At 44.7% G+C, this 20,793-nt stretch overlaps 2 protein-coding genes across 15 annotated transcripts in view; one reads left to right on the forward strand and one right to left on the reverse strand.

Moving 5' to 3' along the window:
• LOC126038043 (uncharacterized) overlaps positions 1-3,853 on the reverse strand; it is a 31,250-nt gene extending 27,397 nt beyond the window's left edge. For 2 of the 3 annotated variants that reach the window (XM_049799127.1, XM_049799128.1), the window contains exon 1: positions 3,681-3,853. In XM_049799127.1, coding sequence (XP_049655084.1) covers positions 3,681-3,825 — 145 coding nt within the window. In that variant the 5' untranslated portion in view covers positions 3,826-3,853. Of the gene's footprint in view, positions 1-2,995; positions 3,412-3,680 lie in introns of those variants that run through there. The other variant, XM_049799126.1, reaches the window with a different exon arrangement.
• KMT2C (lysine methyltransferase 2C) overlaps positions 2,692-20,793 on the forward strand; it is a 199,561-nt gene continuing 181,459 nt past the window's right edge. For 11 of the 12 annotated variants that reach the window (XM_049799092.1, XM_049799098.1, XM_049799099.1 and 8 more), the window contains exons 1-2: positions 3,655-3,739; positions 3,851-4,036. In XM_049799092.1, coding sequence (XP_049655049.1) covers positions 3,852-4,036 — 185 coding nt within the window. In that variant the 5' untranslated portion in view covers positions 3,655-3,739; position 3,851. Of the gene's footprint in view, positions 2,838-3,654; positions 3,740-3,850; positions 4,037-20,793 lie in introns of those variants that run through there. The other variant, XM_049799094.1, reaches the window with a different exon arrangement.

Consider the following 20,793-nt stretch of genomic DNA (forward strand, 5'->3'; position numbering starts at 1 on the left):
AATTCCATCCCCGCTTGAGGTTCCTGCTCACAAGTCTCTCGCAGTCCTACATAGCTTTTCACACCTCTGATTGATTGCCACAGCAATGGCTGCAGCCGTTCACAGAACAGCCCTGCCTAGCTTTGTTCGGACACGCAACGAGATAAGGCACAGTAGTATAACTAATAAGCACAAGTCCCTTAACGTGCTCTTGTCCTAGACCATGCACCACCAAAGCTAACTTTGTCCTGCCTCCACTCAGATTTTATACAGTGATAGCTACATATAGTTAATATAAAAAACAACGGGGGAAAAAAAGTTAAACAGAGTTAAACACACATCTGCTTTTGCATAAGAGACAAAGCCCAAAGCTCAATCACTTACAGGTGATCCAAGGGTATTAAAACAATGTTTACACGGGAGGACCGGATGAACCGTGCGTGGACAAGGGAACCTAGTGATTTCACTGCACGCGTTTCTGCTGTGGGATGCGACAGTTACTCCCCACACACCTAGCAGTTGATCTGCGCCCAGAGCCTGCTCACGTGTCTCAGCTCAAATCAATTTGCACATGCATAGTAGCTCTGACACATCCCAGACTCACCCCGGCCGTTGCGCATGTGCAGTAGATCCGCACATGCACAGTCAGGGTTTCAGGAGATGACCATTTTTTTTTCAGCAGACCAGATGGCAACCTGGCAACTCTAGCAAATGCCACACCAGCGATCCCACTGTGCAGAGGCCGTGGCCTTTTACTTCCCTCTCCCTCCCCTTCCCTGCTTTTTTTCCTCTCTACTCCACCCAAGTCTGGGCCTGTATAGCATTAAATGTTTTCGGTTAAATTATGCTAACTTGCCAGAGTTCACAAAATTGAAAGGCACTTTCTTCTTCTGTGTTAGACAGCAGATAAACAGGTTAAGTTCCCATATCTGAAGTCATATGAGCAGTATACCTGTGATGTCGTTTGCAGACTTTGTAACACAAACATTTAGCTCGGGATATGCATTTTAATTTTGCAGAAATGAGTACATTTTCAGTAATAGGGCCAAGAAAGTCATGCCAACAATCCAGCTGTTGTCTTTGCATGGCCGAAAAGGATGGCTTCATGTAATTTTATATATATGTATGTACACGAGTATGCGTATAAACGGAGATAAACGCATTACCTCTGTCTCCACATATAGGTACGTAAATGTCACAAAGGTCCGATTTAATTACTCACAAACTAAGGAAACGAACCAATGAAGGCTTTCTGTCATGAAACGGTTCCGAGGAAAACTGGCTAGCAGAAGTCGCGTTTGCCACAGCGCGCCATTTTAACTTAGTATTTTTGAAGCTGACAAGCGACAGATTTGGGAAGAAACAACAGCGTAAAGGTCTGGATTGCTCTGTGTTTATTTTCGCGTCAAAAAAAATAGGGACTACCATTAGCTCCTCCTTCCCTTGTTGTACCTGTGCGCTACCCTAGGCCATTTTGTCAGCTGGGATCCGCACACAGCACAGAAACCCAAGTGACAGGGCAGACGCGCTTAGTGCAGGGCTCTCAGGGTGTACGGACTCGTACCGCTCCCCCCGATTTCCTCAAGCCCGGCGAAGTTCTCAAGGACGCCCGCCCCACACACGAGTCCCTCCCCCCCCGCACGCCGCGGGGCTTCACTTCTCCTCTGTCCCTACGACCCCGTTTCACGATTCGCCATCTCTGCACCCCAACGACTCCCTTTCGTACGCGCTGCTCCACCTCCGGGCAGCCGAGGGACGCCCGGGCCTGGGGCCCCGCGGCGCTGCCCCCCGCAGGCAGCTCGGGAGGGCAGGCCGGGGAGGAGGGGAGGCCGCCTCAGGGGCTTGCCCTCCGGGCGGCGCCCGGTGCGGAGGCGCGGCGGCGGGGGGCCCTCGGCCGGGCGGGCAGCAGCGCGGCCTGCTCCCCGCCGGCGTGGCCCGCTCCGGGCGGTACGCGCCGGGGCAGGGCCCGGTAGGAAAGTCCGGGGGCGCGGCCGGCTTCCTCGCCCCGTAGCCGGACTTTTCTCTGGCTGCCAGGCCGTAAGCGCTTCCCCCTCCCCTACGGAGCCGGAGTCCCTCCCGGCCTCCGGGACACGTTAAATCCCGTGTAATGAGGCTTAACCCCGCCCCGAGCTGCCGCGCAGCCGGGCGGGCAGGCGGCCAGCTAAGGCCCCTGCCCGGGGGAGGCCTCCCCCCCCCCCCCCCCCCCCAGCTCCCCGCCGCCCCGAGCGGCCGCAGCTGTTCCAGCCGGAGCTGCTGGAAAGCGGCCACGCTCCCCAGACTTTGTCTCCTTCGCACACAGCGCTGAACTCTGCTCCCTCCCTCCCCTCCCCCGGGGCTGCCGCGGCTCCCCGCCGCTCGCTGCCTCCCCCTCCACCACCACCGCAGACGCACGGGGGGGGGGGGCGGTGGTAGTGGTGGTGGGGCTCCCCGCCTCCAGGCTGCAGCCGGTCCCGGCTCCCCGGGGCTGGGGAGGAGCGAGCACCGCCGGGCAAGGCACCGTGCGCTGTGTCCCCGTCCCCCCCCCCCCCCCCCCCCGCTCCGGAGTCACCGTCCTGGGGAGCTCGGCCCATGTTGGGGGGGGGGGGGCTACTTTCATCCTGACGGGGCGCTTTTTTTTTTCTTTTTTTTTCCCCCCCTCCCTTCTTTTCCACGGGGCCGTGGGGAAAATAAATAAAAAACAAGGGCGGGGTGAGGGTGGGGGGAGCCAGCGAGCGGGCTGGCGGCTCCCGCGGGGCGCGGTACGGGGGTGGGTACGCGGAGCGCCCCGTGGCGTCGCCTCCCGTCCCGTCCCGTCCCGTCCCCCCCGGTCCGCGACTCCGCGCTTTCCCCGCAGCCCGCCGCGGCAGCCAGCCCGTGAGGTCAGTGTCGGCGGCGGATGGGTGTCTGCGCCGTGGGACGGGCGGTGGGCGGGCGGGCCGGGCAGGCGCAGTGTGGGGCCGCGGCAGGGGGAGGAGGAGGAGGAGGGCGGGAGGGCTCTGTGTCTATGTGTCGCACTGGCGGGGGGGGTGGGGGGGGGTTACACACCAGGGCAGCGGCGGCAGCGCCGGGATCCCTTCTCCACCCCGCGGGGAGGGGGGAGGGAGCCGCCTCCTCCTCCTCCTCCTCCTCCCTCTTCCTCCTCCCCCTTTTTCACCCTTCCTCCTCCTTCTTTCCCCAAAGTTAAACTTCCTGCTCCCGGCCCGGCTGGGAAGGGGACGCGGAGCCCGGCCGGACTCAGCCCTCGACACACACAACAGCTGGAGCTGTCAAAACTTCCTCCGCTCGGCCTCGGCCCCTGCCGCCTCCTCCACCGCCGCCGCCGCCGCCTGCTCCTCCTCCGCCCCCGGGGGCTCTGCGCGGGGGGAGGGCGCAGGGCCAGTGTACAATGAAGCGGCGGCCGCCGCCGCAGCCGGGCAGCGCAGGAGCCGGAGCCGCCGCCAGCTCCCGGGGCCTCTGAGAGAGAGAGAGAGAGAGAGAGAGAGAGAGAGAGGCGGGGGGGGGGGCTGGCGCCCGGCGGCGGGATCAGCCGCCTCTCGCTCGCTCTCTTCACCTCGCCCGCCACCTCCCCCGGCCCCGACAGACCCCGCCGAGCCGGGGAGGGGGTGTTATTGTGTGTGAGACCCTTCCTTCCTCTGCGCTCTTTCTCTTCGCCCCCCCCCAACCCCCCCCCTCCCCCCCTCCTCCTCCTCCTCCTGCTCTCCCCATGCTGCTCCCCCTGCTACCTGTGCTGGTCGGCGGCGGCTGAGGCCAGCAATGCGAGGCGGAGGTGGAGGAGGCGGAGGTGAGGAGGAGAGGAGCCGCGGGAGCAGGAGGAGCATCGGGATCCCCATCACCATCCTCATCTTCATCCTCATCATCATCATCCATGTGTCTCTCTCGTCCTGCTGACTAGGATGTCAACGGAGGACAAGAGTCTGGTGGTGGCGGTGGTGGAGCCGCCTCAGCAGCAGCAGCAGCAGCAGCAGCCCCCCGAGCCTGGAGCTCCCCCCCCAGCAGCAGCAGCAGCAGCCACAGACAAAAGACCTAGGGGCCGGCCTCGCAAAGATGGCGCTTCCCCTTTCCAGAGAGCCAGAAAGAAGTAAGTTCGGCGTTTGTGTGTGCGAGGCAGAGAGGGGCCGGGGGCAGGCGGCCAGGCGCAGGCAGAGCTGTCAGCGGAGACTCGCTGCCCGTCGCCCCCTCCCTCCTGCCTAATGCCATTTTGAGAAGGGCCCTTCTTTCTTCTCCTCCTCTCCCCTTTGCACTTTCCCCTCCTCCTTTTTCACCTTTGTCTTCCTCCGCCCGCTCTCTCTTTCCCACTTTTCTTTCACCGTCCCTATTCCTTTCTTCTCCTCCTTCTTCGGAGTTTCTCTTTAGCTCTTCCCCCTCTTCCTCCTTTTTTTTTTTTTTTTTTTTTTTTTTCCCCCTTTGCTTTTGCACCTTCCCCCTTCTCCTTTTTGGGCCTCTTCTCCCGGACGCTTGGCTGCCTTCTGGCTACTCCCTGTGCTTGCCGGTAGTTCCTCGTCGCTTTCCCTTTTTACCCCCCCCCCCCCCCTCCTCTTTTGGGGAAAGAAAAGACGGTTCTCGGCGGGTGGCGAGGAGAACACCCCCCCCCACCCCCACCCCTCCCCAAACACGGGCGGGTGCGGACGCGCACACGCAAAGTTGAGGCAGGAGTTTTCGCCGCCGCCGAGCCCGCCGTGTGCTCGGAGGTGTGTGTATGTGGTGGTGGGGGGGGGGGGGGAGAGAGGCTGGCGGCGCCGAGGGGGAGCTGTCAGGCGGCAGCAGCCTCTCACGGAGGGACGGGCCGGCCCGGACTGTAGCGAAGCACAACAAACACGGGGGGAGCGCGGGGGGTGCCTCTTCCTCGGCGCTGGCAGATTTCCCTTCGCCGCGGCCTCTCCCCGCCGGGGGCGCGGGCGTTCGTTGGCCCCAGCGGCCGCTGCCCCCCCCCCCCCGCCCTCCCCTCAGCCCCGTCCCTGAGGGAGCCGCTCCTCTCTTCCCCCCTCAGCCCCGTCCCTGAGGGAGCCGCTCCTCTCTTCCCCCCTCAGCCCCGTCCCTGAGGGAGCCGCTCCTCTCTTCCCCCCTCAGCCCCGTCCCTGAGGGAGCCGCTCCTCTCTCCCCTCAGCCCCGGGCGGGCGCGCACAAGTTGCCGCAGCGCGGGTGCGGGGAGCCGGTCGTGCCAACGGCCGCTTCACCCTCCCCACCCCCCCTCCCCCCCCCCGGCTGAGGGGGCCGGGCAAACCGGCGGGCATGGCCGCTGTGGCGCTGATAGGCGTGAGGTGCCGAGCCGGGTTGGGCTGGGAGAGGCCTGGTGGCCGCCTCGGTGGAAGAGCTGCTGCCGTGCTGGCCGCGCTCCCCGCGGGTTATTTTTGAGTAGGGTGGATCTTGGCCGTGACATACCTGATGGTAGCGGTAATAGGGCAAAGCTGGGCGAGGACGTTTTGAGAAGAAACGTGAGGATTGTTAGCGAAATAGCCTCTGCGCTGCAGAGCCTTGTTGGAGCCTCGGGGTTTCGGAGTTTGGTTCCCTTTGTTGTGAAGGGGCGCTTTCGGTTTGACACCCCTGGAGTGTGTTTAACCAGGTGAGTTGCGGGCGCTTCGCCGAAACGCCCACCCCAGACCTCACCGTCGGTCTCTGAATCAGAATCACTGAGGTTGGAAGAGACCTTTAAGATCACCGAGTCCAACCATAATGTCACAGTGGAAGCCCAAAACCCTAGCAAGGGATGCTGCGGGGCTGGACCTGAGCGCACACAGACTATGCTTTCCTCTGTTACCATTTGTTTTTACAAATACGTGTTACACAGATATCCCGGGACAGAACTATTGTTAGTTTGGGGTACACAGACTTTTTTTTGTTGTCATTGATGAAAGTTTCCCTTCAAATATTTTAATGTTCGCTCACTGGTCTTGGTGGAGATGCATTGTTTGCAGCTCCCGCTTTTAATTATCTTACGTATTCGCTTGATACAAATTTTCATATAGCCGTAGTTGGAAGTACTTGGCAAACGCATACATGCAGTAAAGTTTTTAGGTTCGTCTCCTTTACACTTAGTTTTACATCCTTTGGTTTTATTTCTACATATAGAATCCAAACCTTATATAGGAAACCTTTTAATATTTTATTTTAAAAGAAGTTTTAGGAAGAAAAGTGCAAATACAACTGAAAGTACCAGTCTGTGCAAAAAGCAAAATAGTGTTATTTGTGGAAATTGAAGTATCTTGTAGGCCAATTTGAGGTTGTGTACAAGCTCTTGATGAAAAGTGGGTGCTAAAGAGGCAATTCCTTTTTTTCAGTCAGTGTTTTGGTGTCATGGGAATATTGTCGACTAGTTTTAGAAGGAAATTAAATTTTCCTGTAAAAATATGTACTTAATGCTGACATGACTATACACATCTGTGTAAGAGCCAGAAATGAAATTAGCTGAGACAAAAATTAAAATGAATCAATACTTTTTTTTTTTCTTTTTTTTTTCCACGCTGTGGTTGTTCCTGTCTGGTGTCATGCTAAAGTGTCTTTCTGCATCTTTGTGGAAAGCCTGTAATGTTGGTAAAGGTGTTATGACATAAGTCATAAATGCTTTTAAAACAAGGATTTTATCAGAAATAGTTATTTTCTAACTTTCACAGAGTAGGTGGGGACTGGTCTTTTTTAGTTGCATCCATTTTAGGGAGAAAATGGTTTTATTTTGTAAGTTTTGCTATTCACAAAAATAGCTAAGCAAATGCAGAAATAAAATAAGTAAAAATATTTTTCTATTTTTTTCTTATGACTGCTTGGTCCTGCCTTCCTTTTCACTTCTGTGCTTTCCAGTTGGATTAATGTGCCTCATGTAAACCAGATAAAAGAGCATATGTCAGACCATTTTCTGTACTGTAATCACATGTCTAAATCACTATTAGCCAGTCAAATTGTTCAACCGCTTTATCCCATTATAGGAAATGTTCCACTGAATGTTCAGTCTAAGTGCAGTCTAAGTAATGATAAAATGAAGAGCCCTGCATTAAACCAGCAAAGCCAAAATAGAATAATTCCTCAGCTATGGATGCCTCCATTAAAGAACAGTACCATATTGGAGAATGCTGTAGGTTGGTATTTTACCTTCTTGAAGGCCATGTTTTTAAGCAAAAAAAAATTTGATGAGTTTAAGCAGACAGATGGAAAACTGCCTTGAATCAGCTTCTGTGAGATGCCAAGGATTCTCAACTCTTCCCAGAAGTAGGCTTATGTTAAGTAAGGGTTCTTCAGTAGGACAGCTCTGCGCAAGCCTCTGTCATCCTGCATTTTACCTGGTTATCAGTAAAAATTCCAGTGGTACTGTGGACACAAGTATGTATAGGGAACAGTTGAAGTTTCCCATGGGTGATGAACAGGGAATCAGTGGCGTCAATACCTGGACAGTTACTGGTAGTGGAGCATCATGCTAGAACAGCTTTTTATCATTGATTGAAGGATGTAGCTTCATGAATAGCATCATCAGGAGACTTAATCTTGGGTGAACAGTTCATTTCTATTATTTATATTGTAATTGTGCCTGGAGGCCAGGGCACCATTATACTACATACAGTACAAGTGCATAAGCCAAGACTGCTTCTGCACAAACAATTTCTCAATTTAAATGTAAAGATAAGACAGCATGTAAATATAAGAAATGTATTGGGAAAGCACAAGGAAGCTGCAAGTATGCTATGGGCAAAAGAACATGCAGAAGGTCAAGTACCCTGGCTATCTCAGCATCGGTGAATGATTCATAGGCATTGGACTTGGAGGATATGTTTAAAGGAGGGTAGCATTGTCACCCTGAGGATTTTCACAGACACCTTGTTTCCCACCTGAAGTGCTAGACAAACAGTCTTATCTTCTTCCTTACATTTTGACAACTGGATATCTGTATAGAGCAGTGGTTCAAATTTAAGAGGTAGAGCTAGAATAGGCCATGCAGAACCTTGAAATTGAGAGCAGGTAGGATGTTCATGGTATGGTTCATCAGGAAGAACACACAGAACTGTAATCAAAGCAATGAACGAGGAAAATATTTTTGTAGTATCACCTCTCAAATGAATATAAAAAGTGGGGGGATTGCACTTACGCAAGCAAAAAAAAAAAAGAGAATAAAGTTGCATTACTGAAGATACAACGTGATGTAGGAGAAAGAAACTCTCATGTGCATGGTTAATAAAGAAGCCTTGCTGGTATTGTATGGGAAAACCAGAAATAATTAGGGACCATCTCATCGTATGGCCTGAAATCTTGGAAACTTGACTCCTGTACTTGGATTATACCTCAACTTCCAGGCTATGGAACTGAAGGACAGGAATGTGATCAAAAAGAAGTTGCAGGGGAAGAGTATTGGTTCCGTTTCAACTATACTGTCACTGTATGAACAGCTGGTGACTCATGAAAATCTATCAGAATAGTATTGTACAGGTGCAGTAAACATTTTTGTAATCTATTTTAAGTACTAGAGCTTTCTCAATCTATACAGGTTGTAAGCAGCACAAACAGATGTAGCTTCTTAGCAAAAATTTAGTAGCAGAAGTCTCGTGATCATGATAACAGTTACTTTGTAAGTCAGTATCTAAGCTCATTTTAAATTTTATTTTCAGTATCCATCAGACTTTGATGTATGTTATAAATTATTTTTGCAAATGTGTGTAGTTTAAAACAGCATAGGATAATGATTTCAAAAAGCATGAAATTTGTGGAAAAGTTTTTTTGTGTTTATTTTTAATAAACTCCGTTTTAATTTTCGTCCTGGTTTTTCATTACTTTGGCCAATGTAAGCTGCAGTAGGTTTTCAACAGCCATAGATTTCACACATGCAGATAGTTTTGAGGACACGTAAGCATAGCATTTTTGCCAGGAAATGATTATTTAAGAATTTTTATCATTACTTTAACTGCATTTGCATTAGGGTAGGCCAATATTTAAAGATATCTACACTCATTTCAAAAGAACTGTAATGTGTTGGATGGATTCTCTTTATAGCTCAGCTGTGTTTCTTTAGTTCATCACACACCTTCTATGTGATACTTAACTTGCATCTATACTTGCCTGCCCTTTTCTCAATTCAAAGTTTAACATTTGGAAATGTAAAATTGATATTGTATTATACAATAAAAGTGTTCGTAAATACTTGTTCACAGTTAGGGAAAGTCACTACTACCTGGCAGGATTTAAAAGTCTTTCGATGGATGGGCTTTGTACAACTGTTATATGGATAAGGTTAAGGTATTAAAGCAAACAGGGGCCTATACTTCTGCCTGTACAAGCCACGTATCAAAATACTTGGCCAAAAGCCAGAAGGGACATACTAGATCACACAGTGTGAAGAGATGGATGAGGCATGGGAGTAGGCTTCATAATCAGGACGTGACATTGGCTTTTTGAAGGCCCTTCTAGTCCGGCGTAGAACAGGACCGAGCTACGTGCAGCAGCGTCCCATGGGAACTTTGTGCCATTTTCTTTGGCAGCCCATGCTGCATGACTTCCTCCATCATATTCATATTACCCAGCAATTCCCTGACTGTCTTTACCTAGTTTTTGCATAGGAGCCTGGCTTAAACTGCTCACAATACTCTTTTGCTCAGGAAGTAAATGATCTGTGGTAAATGATCTCTATATTAATCTTTTGATTTTCAGTTCTTGATAGGACTTCTGTGATAGGTGACTGTGAAAGTTCTTACACGTAGCGGGTTTTACAGATTGTTTTGGCACGTTATTAAAGTTGTTAAAATGTTGGTTAACATGGTGTCTTCACTTGTGTCTTAAGGGTGAATGAGATTAGGGTTAATGTTGGAAATAGATATTTTTCTATAACCTTAGCCTAAAGTTTTCACAACTTGAAACAGGGTGCACTTGCAAATGAAGAATTCTTTGAGGGTTTTTTTCTTGACGTTGTAGTTGTTAGTTTTGTTAATGTTTGTATTTGATCATCTGTTGAACTTCTGTAGCAGTTGTCATGAGAGGTCCTCCAAGAGCTATCAGACAGTATCGTGACAGACCAATTATGATGGCAGTCTGTGAAATCTCAATTATTAGGTATATTGGTCATAAGTCATGTCTTTGCTGAAGTAGGAATAAGAACCCAGTCTCTTGGTTTCTACTCTCTGAGCCATCTACACACCAGACATCTTTTCATCCTGTATTCAATGACACAGGAGACTTTTCCCAGCTTAAAACAATATAACATTTCAATTTTCTTGGCTTTGCTTGTGGCTATTTTTTTTCTTTCTTTCTTGTTCGTGTGTTCAACTCCTACTAACTTCTTGTCATTGTTCTTTCATAAGATAAATAATTGGAAATGGACATTTCTATTCTTTGGTATCATTTGAGTTGAGCGATGGTTTTCCAAGGCCAGTTGGCTTGCTGAGAACAGGTAAGCTCTGCCTTTCTCAGGCCAGAGTTGTTTTTTTCCCTCCCTCGGCCCAGCTGTCCCGCAACAATGTTGGAGGGGTGGCAGGGGCATGTATAGCTAGAGAAAATAGAATTTCATTATCTACCCCTAATGATCACTCCCTTATGTTATTCTACACTGATGCTGTGGATTTAACTTTTTAAGAAATGCTGTCATAGGTACACTAAAATGTTACAAAATGGCAAACAATGAAGCGACTAGCAATTTCAAAAAATATTGAAAGCTTTTCTCCTTTCTATGTTTAATGTATTTGATTACCAATTCATGCAATCTGCATGATTCATGCAGTTTGGATAAATACAAAGAAGCAAGATTTTACTGTAGCAAGTAATGTTTGCTAGTAACTTGCATTGAATTCTCCATTTTTAGTTTTTTTTTTTAACTGGTTTTTTACTAGAAGGATGGCACTAGGCATTCCTGTTCATGCCATTCCTGGGTTAGGCAAAATAAGTTTGGGTGCTTGCTTCAAGAACTACATTAAGTTCTAGTAGCATTGGTGCTTTTGAAAGAAAATAAGATGAAATAGGAAAAAGCCTTTAAAATCTACAGTATTTATTACTTGGAGAAACATAGGCAGTGAGTATATGGAGTGCATCAGGTGGTTATTTTCCCCAAACACCATAAATCTTAAGATGGTTCTGGCAGCCAAAAGAAGCAGCAGTGCTGCCCTCCCTCCGCTACCAGCTGTTTGTTCTCTCCCTTGTGCTGACCCAGGCGTTTGTGTAGCCATGTGGTGAACTGCATTGGGAAATTGATCTGGGTTAAAACTAACCTGGCAAAGAAACGTGTTTGTGATAGCATGAGGGAGGAGGCCAGAGCAAGCGGCCAGGCTGCGGAGAGGCAGAGCTACGGCTTTTGGTAGCACTGCCAACTTAAAAGTAGTATCTGCGAAGCTATAGCCTCGGTTGTCTGAAACTTGGGGGTGTTTGCTTTTTAGGCTGACTCCTTTGAGTTTTCTTCAGCATAGGAGATCTTACAGGAGATTGTGAGAGATTTTGACAGGCTATAGTCATGTTGTATGTACTGGGTGGTTGGTTGTTTGTTTTTTTTTTTTTTTTTTTAAAAATGCTGTTGAGAGGTTTTTTCACAGCACAGAGACAGACGAGTTGTTCTCATCTACCTGATTCTTGCCCAAAACATTGGCATTGATTAAATAAAGCACTTTGGTTCTCACTTTGATCCTCGGAATCATTCTTAAATTGAATGTTCAGAGTACCCTAAAATAATAGTATAAGTAACGAGTTTTATGCTAACAATAGTTTCTGGTATTCTGAAAGCTCCTTCCTACAAGTATATCAATATATAGGTATTAGAATAATATAACCCTTGCTTCTTTCAGAATATTCTTCCCTTTCACATTTTTGGAAGTATTCTTATTAAATCACACATGCACCAAATCCTATTGCCAGCCATTCCAATATAAATATATAATTACTAATTTTCAATGTTGTATTTATCAACATTCTAATTGCTTTTTTTGAAGAAACTGCTGGAAACCCTATCAGAATAGGATGTTCCCCCCTCCCCCGACTTTTGGCTTTGGTGAGGGGGGAGGAAAAAAGAGGCTTTTTTTCCTCTTCCACTGCATCATTACTGACAATAAATTCCTGCCAAAAACAGTTTTAATTAGTCTATCAGAAAAAAATCAGCTTTAGGAAAATTTACCAATTTTTTATTTTGCCTATTATATTTTTATATTCCTTGGAGCATGGGCAGTTGAATCACTTGTATGACACAGTAAGATAAAAGGAATTTTTGATAGCGAAGATGTGGTCCAAATGTGCAGTCGCTGCTACTAAACGTTTACCGGCATCTTATGTGACTGTTTGAGAGTACCGTCTGGAAGCTTTAGTTAATCCAGAATGACTGGAACATCGCAGGGTTCATGGAACCCAGGCTATTCTGATAGTGGTGTCTACCCTCCTGTCTTTGTTTGGCAGTGAAGACTGTCTGCAGTGTTGTTAGTGAAAGTTTTCTCAACAAAACCTGATAGGATGGATCCATATTATTATTAATAAAGGGGGGAGCTATGCTCTATTAAAATTTGGGAGATGTATTAATATGCCATTTCATAAATACAGAATGTGAATTATTTAGGTTTTTTTCCTGAAGTGTGGAGTTCAGAAGCGCAGAGAAATTCTTTAAAATAAAATGAATATTTAGTTTTGCCATATCACCACAGATGAATGGAACTGTATGGCCAAAAAAGACTTCAGGGTGATCTTGCACATCCTTCTGTGTTGTGTATCTGTACCATTTCTGACAAATGTCTCTCCAACTTGTTTTTAAAGTATTTGATGAATGCAGTTCCACTGCATCTCTTGGCAATTGGTTTCAGTAACTAATTTTCCAAAGTATAAAATAAATATTCTTTACTGCTGATTAAGCCAGTTTTGTCTTGTATTACTCACAGTTAAGACTCCACAGCTGAAATGGAGAACAGTTTTTATAATAAACTTTTATTTATTAGGAGATTGTCTCCCTTGTTCTGCACTGAACAAGCTTAACCTCTGTAGCAACTTAATGTTGACTTACCTGATTTATACTTCGAAAGCTTTCTAGTCTTTATTAAATTTCACTTGGTTGATATGAACCACTTTTCAATTTATCACAGTGATTTTTATTAAGATCTTGTCCTCTAAAATGTTTATAGACGCTGCCTCAGCCATGTGTCGTATGCAGCTCTTCTATGCGTGTGAATTTCCTCATGCTGGTCCTGGAGGAAGGAACTTTCTTGCAATGTTCTCCTACCTTGATTGAAAATAATTTGCAAATAAATGCCCTTTGAGTGCTCTAGTTCATTGTTGCCAACCCTTCTTAGGGCCAATTTCACCAGGACTGTATTACGGAAGATCATCACTCAGAGTTTAGAGATTACTTCTGTTTGTTTCTGAAGTATAGTGTGAATTTCTTCCAGTCCTGCTGACTTGAATTTCCCTGATTATTTAGCCTAATAACAAAATCAGGTTTTAGTATTAGCTACAATAAATCTGTTTTATAAAGGCTGAAATACAGAGAACTGCATTTGATTCTGTTTTGTTATCTGTTTGTTCTTCTTTAACACTGTTATGTACTGACTTCAGTGTTTTTATTCTTACTTCTAAAATATTTCTGAAACTTTGTTTGCCTTTTATATTGCACAGTGGTAATAATGCATGCTGTGCTTTTATCTCTTCTGATTTTTATCCCTGACAGTTTATGCTGTTCCTTTATATTCATTAAAATGCCCTTGTTTCCATTCCTAATACGATTCTTTCTAGTTCAGACCCTTATTACTGCCTTTGATGCAGCAGCCCGTATTGTTCATACTGTATTTCCTCTCTCTCCCCTTCATTGGAATACTTTGCCATTGTGCATATTCCAGTACAATAACTGCCAGTCTTCCTTTAAATCACATTCTCAAGAGATTCTAGCAACAAGTTCAAAGAGTTTGTTGAAATTTGCTTTTCCTATTTCAGTTAATTGAAGATAAAAATTTGCTCTCCTTTTTCTACTGCGCTCATTTTTTCCCCCTTCCTTGGCACAGTGAATGCTTCTTGTTACCACTTACAGCCAAATCACTGTACACATAGAGATGTTTAAAATGGAGCCTGCCCTAATAGAGCGAAGTGTGAAGTAACTGCTCTTCTGGCATCCTCAACTTTGTGAAACAGTTGTCCTCAACATTTTCACAAACATGTTGGGCTGTTTGTTCTGTTATTTTGGTTTTCTATTAGACGTCTGGATGAAGAAGGCCTCCTCTTACACTGAAGATACGTGCTCTGAAAGCTTCTGTTAGTTGCTTTGAAAGGCTTACCATCTTCCCCTTCCGTGGTCAGTGGAAGGTTTTTCTCTCCCGGCCTTTCCAGTTCCTTATTCCCTAGTTCCCATTCTCTGTTACTTACGGTTTTGTTTCTACTCCAACTTTTTTTCCTTTTCCTCTGTGGATTTTTTTTTTTCCCCCTTCCTTGTAATAAAAGCAAGTGAGTGTAGTTTTTTTTTTCTTACCATGGCCCACTGAACTGCATGAGACTAGAACTTCACTTAGAAATGGGCCAGATGCTTTTCATTGTGAAGAAAGGCTTGGAAGAGGGAATTTTGAAATAAAATTCAAAATAAAGAGAAAAGAACTGTTCATTTCAATTTTCTTAAATTTCACCATTTATATATTGGGCTAATTCATGGCTGTGCTTGTGTTTTGTGTTGATTAGTGGCATGGTTGTAGCTAGCAGTAGTGTTCTGGTACCTGAAGCACCCGGCTTCTTCACAGTGGCCGTGTCCGTGCTCATAAAAAACCCAGCAGGGAACGTTCAGAGTCACTGGATGCCATCATCCCAGTTGTCAGATTATTGCGGCGGTTGCTTGTACGGTTTCGACTGGGCCTGCCAGCACTCTTCCAAAGGGTTCTCAAGGCTGGCCCAAGGGTTTGTGTGGGCCATGCACCCCTTCCCAACCTATGGCTGCTTTGCTTGGGAGTTTGAGAATAAGAGAGCATGGATGTAGGTAGGCTGTTCTGTGCTAGTCGGCCTCAAGGCCGACATCACCAACTATGTTTAATTTACTACTATAACGGGTGGTTTGTTGTTTTTGTTGTTTTTTTTTTTTTTAAAGCGGGAATTCAGTGAAACTGATAGAATTCTCATCAGTTTTACTTTCAGCCTCCTGGGCAAACACTGTGCCGCAGTTAATGTTCTCTAACCCACTGGGATGTAAGTTTAGGAGGAACAGCTCACAGCAGAATTGCTCTAGAGGGAGTGGAGGAGATGGGATATACAAGCCATAAGGCTCTGGGAAATGCTGGTTTTCAGTGCTCCTTCAGTCTTCTGACACACAATTTTTCCTGGTTCATGTTTTGCATAATTAACCTTGCATCAGGCATCCTGGTAGAGATTTATACAAAGGAAAGTGCAAAACAGATTCAGCAGGAATTCCAATTTATTTTTCTGCCTGTGTCTTCCAGAAACCCTGTAGGAGAGAACTGGGCCCAGAAATGGGGGCGGGGGGGGGGGGGGGGGGGGGGCGGTCCAGGGGTAGCTCAGGAAATAAATGATCTGTAAGCAAGATTATTTAAAGAAATTATTTCCCTAAGGTCTTTCATGTAGCTGTTAAGGGTTAGCTCATGGCTGGCTATTCTGTTGCCTCTTTTCGTAATGGAATGGTAGAGTATTCTTTGTCCTATCGTGTGCCCTGTACAGCTTGGAGATACAATCATTTCTGTTTCGACTGTGTTTGTTGGTAAAGAATAAATACAAAAACTTGGTAAACTGACTCATATTTTGTGTGCTCTACATGTGGTCTTCTCAGATAAGGATACACTGGTAGAACAGAACAGAGAAAGTACTGTTAATTGTATACCTATTTTATGGACAAGCAGAAAATCAAGGCTCGTTAACCAGACACTGTCAGTGGGGGGTTTAATTACTGATAACTTAATGTAAATAAGTATTGTTTTAAGAATATTTTCAGTTTACTTTTTTCAATTAATGTGTCTTTTGACTTGCTTTAGACTGTCTTAATGGGCAAAAAGAATCTGTTCTTAAATTGTTAGCTTGACCATGTTATTTTAAATGCTTTTTTAGACCAGTGAGAGTTTCTTGTCTATACTTAGTTAACATGTTCACACTTCAAAAAAGTGAAGTCATAACTGTCCTGGACATGTATAGACTTGTTGAGTTGAAGCTCGGGCTCTCAGCTATCCTGCATCTTCTAAGGTACAGTTTTCCTTGTTTGACTAGCATTTGGGAAAGTATTGTGATAGACATTTGTTACCTGGCTTTTATCTGAAGACTATAAAGATTGTTAGAACAAGTTATTGAGTTTTTCTGTTTTTTTTTCTCTTCCCCCCCCCTTCCCCTGTCCCCCAATATTTAGCCTTCACTATGAGCCTGGGGAATATTGGGGAATATACAGCTGCATGGATGTGATCATGTCATGTAGTGTGGGAGCATGTTCCATAATAGCTATTAGTAATGGGCCTTGGCGACAGGGCAGAGACTGAATTCTAGCTCCGGTAGTCATGCCACCTAGGTTTCTTTTTCAGCAATATTGTGATGGTCTAGTTTGTATCTGAATTGTTTTTTTTCAAAGCTTTAAAAGAATAATGATATTTATTTTGCTACTCTAAAGGAGCTTACTAACAAACAGGAGGAAGTGTACTCAAATTCTACTGAAGTCTTTATGCGTAGTCAGAAGAGAGAACTAGGTATGTCTAAAATGCAATTCAGAAGGACTCAGGGGTGAGCAGGGAGTTCCTTAGAGCAATCTAATAGGAAATAACTAGACGAAGGGGTTCAGGTGTGATTCAAGCCATCTCAATATCACCTTTATGCCCTGATCTCTCTTGTCTGTACTTGGTTTGTTCAGGGCATAAGTTACTTCAGATAGGCTCCCACCATCAGATTTCAGCACTGCGTATAATTACACAGCTATGTAAATAACGATCCATTTTGAGAAGTGACTCTGTTTGACCTGCTTTGAGCAGGAGATTGGGCTAGCTGACCTTTGAGGTCTTATCCAACCTGAGTTACTGTATGATCCTGTTCTATGAGCATACCTTCTGATGGTCATGTCCATTGTTTACGTTGTACCCATTGCTTTTACACAGCGAATTATGTACAATAACCTTTATTTTGTAGAAGATGTTTTTCTGTATCGTTTCTTGGAAGAAAATAGTTTACTAAATCTTTGTCTCATTGTCTGTGTTTCTTATTCCCTCTGTCACCTGATACTTGCTTTATCTATTAATCTGTGTGATTCCACATATACTAAATAAATTATTACTTCCTTACTATGTTTTTTTTTTTTTTTTTTCCCCAGAAGTGGTGTCACCTGGCATTCCAGATTTTCTTCTTAAAGAGTGTATTTAAAAGTTTATCTGCTAGGAAAGGGTAGGGGTAATTTGATTACTTTAAAGAAAATACGTCAGATTTTGTATTCTCATTGGATTTCCATCATGCACTGTTGAAAACAGTTTTGTCCTGCCTGTGCTAGCAGCTAACAACGCGTGTCATTAGCAGTGAGTAATTTTCTGATGGCCTGTAAGTGTTTAGGTATTGCCTGCTTTCTACCTCTTCTCTTCTTGAATCTTGTTTTCAACTTGTGGTCTACTTGTCTGTATTGGTTTTCAGTCCTTTCTGAATTCATTTGCTCACCCCTTTTTTTTGGTTCCTGGTGAGCAGTACTACATTGTCATTTCAGTTATGCAGCAGAGTTTTACCCATATGAGCACATGAGCACTTAGAAGTGTAAAATGGACACAGGTCATGAAACTCTTGTCTGTTGTGCAGTGTTTCTATAAGCAAGCACCACATACCATGCTACTTCAGGTAAAACAGTGCTGTTGGGAAAGTGAAGAAATGAGTAAGGAAATCTGAGATTTCTAGAGGTAATGCGAGATTGGAAGACCTATATTTTTTATTTCAAATAGTTTTTTCAGAAGCGCTTTTTAACCTGATAGAGCCTCTGCTTCTCCATTGATATCACTGTTTGCACTGTGTAACTGGATAAGATCTGGTGACACTTCGTGAGCTCAAGCTACCTTGAGACATCTGTGCTGATGCTCTCTGGGAAGATATCATCCATAGAGGCAAAAGGGTATGCTCCAGCTTGTTGTTCGGGGTTTCTACCTCAAATTCACATTCATCAGTGAATTAAGTGTAATGGTAGGCTTTGCATTGGAATGTCCTGTTTTGCCATCTCTGTCACAGGGATGGTAACCTTTGGCTGAAGCATGGAAAGACATCAGGGAAGAAAGACACCTTGAGCCTTTTCAGTAATATTTGCCAAAATTTATCTGTCAAAGCCATAAGAATAGACAGGATGTGATGCTTTCTATGTAGAAAGCTATTTCAATTACCTAACTTACATTACTGTTCAATTTTATTTCTCATAGCATGCTTGCTAGATATGACATCTTGGATGTAATGGCTTTAAATCAAATTTATAACAGTATGTTAACGTGGGTATGTAGTTAATGCACAAAATGTGTTTCTTGGCTGTATGACCTGCTGCTGACCTATCTTGGGTTCCAGATATGATCTGGTTCATGCTCACAAGAAGAGAGAATGAAGTGAAGAGTTAAAAACATGGTTTGGAACCTTTTTTTGTTGGTGTTTTTTTTGTTGTTGTTGTTGTTTGTTTTGTTTGGTTGTTTTTTTTTAGTTTTAGAAATGGAGTCTCTCTCCAGAGACTGTCTTAGTACAGGTTAGAAAGTAAGAACTTCCAACACCCTTCAAATGCACTAAAAAAAGAAGCCAGACTACTTCTGTTTAATCTATGCTTTGGCATGAAAAGTAGAATTTACAGAGAAACTGTGTTCACTGAGGAGGGTGGTTCAAGTTGATATGTAGCATGGAAGCATAAAAGGGTGCTAGAAGGTAAATTGCCTTTACATTTCAGTAGAATTGCCAGGCTAAGGAAAAATTATTTTGAGTTTCCTTTTCTGCTTGTTGTCCTTTTGTAGCTAGATACTTATGGTTTAATCTCAAGTTATGATTCTATTACGTTATTAGAAACCCATTGAAGATCTTGGAAATAGCAGGTCAGCAGAAGTTGAGAAGAAACAAATGTTTAAAAAAGACAAAACACATTTTCCTGCTTCTTACTATAGCCATCTTTGTATGTTTCAAAATCAATGAAGTACCAAATAAAATGTACTAGCTATTGTAACCAAATAATACTTCTGTTGTGAAGCCCTTGTCTCTTATTTGTGTATGTATCACACCTGAAATTTAGATCAGAATATATTAGAAGTGGTGATGTATCTATGTCTGGATTTCTCTTGGTTGCTGTGAAGTAACATTCTCCAAAAGTTAGAAATTGTAAACAGGGCCTATCGTAAACAGATAAGGCATGTTTCACTAAATGTGTCTTGATTAACTCAAGAGAATTGTATCTCTGAGTTAATCAGTTTGAGTTTGGAAGAAAACAGTCCAACATATGTATAGACATAAGTTTTTATCTTAATCATTAAATCCATCGCTTCTGTTGCTTACAAAAAAAAAGTCTGTCTTAGGAGAGATGACTGATCCCATTTTTCCCATGTACGTTTTCTTGGCAGAAGTGTTGGCTTAAACAGTTTCTGCCTTGCCATCATGGTGACACACGTTTGTGGAGACGTGTGAATCAGGGCAGGGAATCGATGCAGACAAAATTGCTTTGCCTTTTTTCAGTGTCCGGCCCCACTGCTCCTTGCTGGGTTACCCTTTCGCAGGATCAGTCCCCTCGTCCGGTTCACGACATGCTCCAACACGCAGCTCGGTGGGCACAGTTCAGAGGCAGGGAAGAAGAGGCATGGCGTGGGATCAGCTTCAATTAGAATTGCTGCCTAATGTGAAACGCTACCCAGAGTTGTTCCTTTAGCTCATTGTATAATCCTACTGAAGGCAACTTCTGGGCAGTTCGTGTGGCAAAGTGGTAATTAGTCAACTTGACTGGTGTTGGACCATGTCTGACTGTGCTGTAGTAAAATTACTTTTGTCCTTTGCTAAGATCTTTATGGCAATTAATGTGCTTTTACAGTAAAAGAACTAAATCTTGCATCTTTAATGTGAGGGAAAACGTGGCTCCGTTTTGGAAGCTCTGGGGAAGAGCAAGGCCGGCTAATATGACTTCATACCTTTTAGCTTGCATCTGGGGTCACATGAACAGTAGGGAAAAGTACTGAGAGTAATTTATTATTATTATTTTAACCAGCTATTATTAAATTGCAACTTGTTTGTGCTAACATACTTAAACTTGTCAGGTGACCCATTACCTGGTATGCTAAAACATGCATTTTTTTTTACAGAGTGCAACATGTTTGAAAACATCTACAGGTTTAAGGTATAGCAGCACAAACAACTTTGCGAATTTATGGTGCGTCATTATGCTGCAGGGGGTATCATCTTAGAAGGTACCACACCGGTGTTGTAGTGGAAACTTACATAAAGAGGCAGTTATGGGATAGCTGACAGAATAAACTTGGTGCTTTAGCCTTGGTTAACCTGCTAAGTATAAACACAGAAACGCGTTTTATCTAATATGATTTGGAAAATACACAGCTTCTGTCCACTGTTGGGTATCTTCTTTGGTTTAAGAGGAGTTTATTTTAGTTAATCTGAGAACAACTGGTTAGAAAAACGTTTAAACTATACGGAGATGGTGTGTCCAAGAGGTGTTCGTCCTAGTTAAACCTAAAGGGCCGTGAGTGCTAAAGGGAATAGGCAAATTGATTAATGTCCCAGTAGTGGTTTAGCAATTCACCACTTGTTGGTTGGACCAAAATAACCAACCCTTACTGCAAAATAAAATATTGACATTTACTGTTCTTCACTAAGGTTTAGACTAATGTATTTAACCTTCTCATTGCAGCAGACTAAGTGTGCTAATATGCGTGGTTACCAGAGATGTGCTGATAAGCTGTAGCTTGATAGCTCCTTGTAGCTAAATATATTTGTGTCCGTACCTGTACTAACATGGCA

The sequence above is a fragment of the Accipiter gentilis genome, chromosome 4 (genome assembly GCF_929443795.1).
Source record: "Accipiter gentilis chromosome 4, bAccGen1.1, whole genome shotgun sequence".
NCBI lineage: Eukaryota > Metazoa > Chordata > Aves > Accipitriformes > Accipitridae > Astur > Astur gentilis.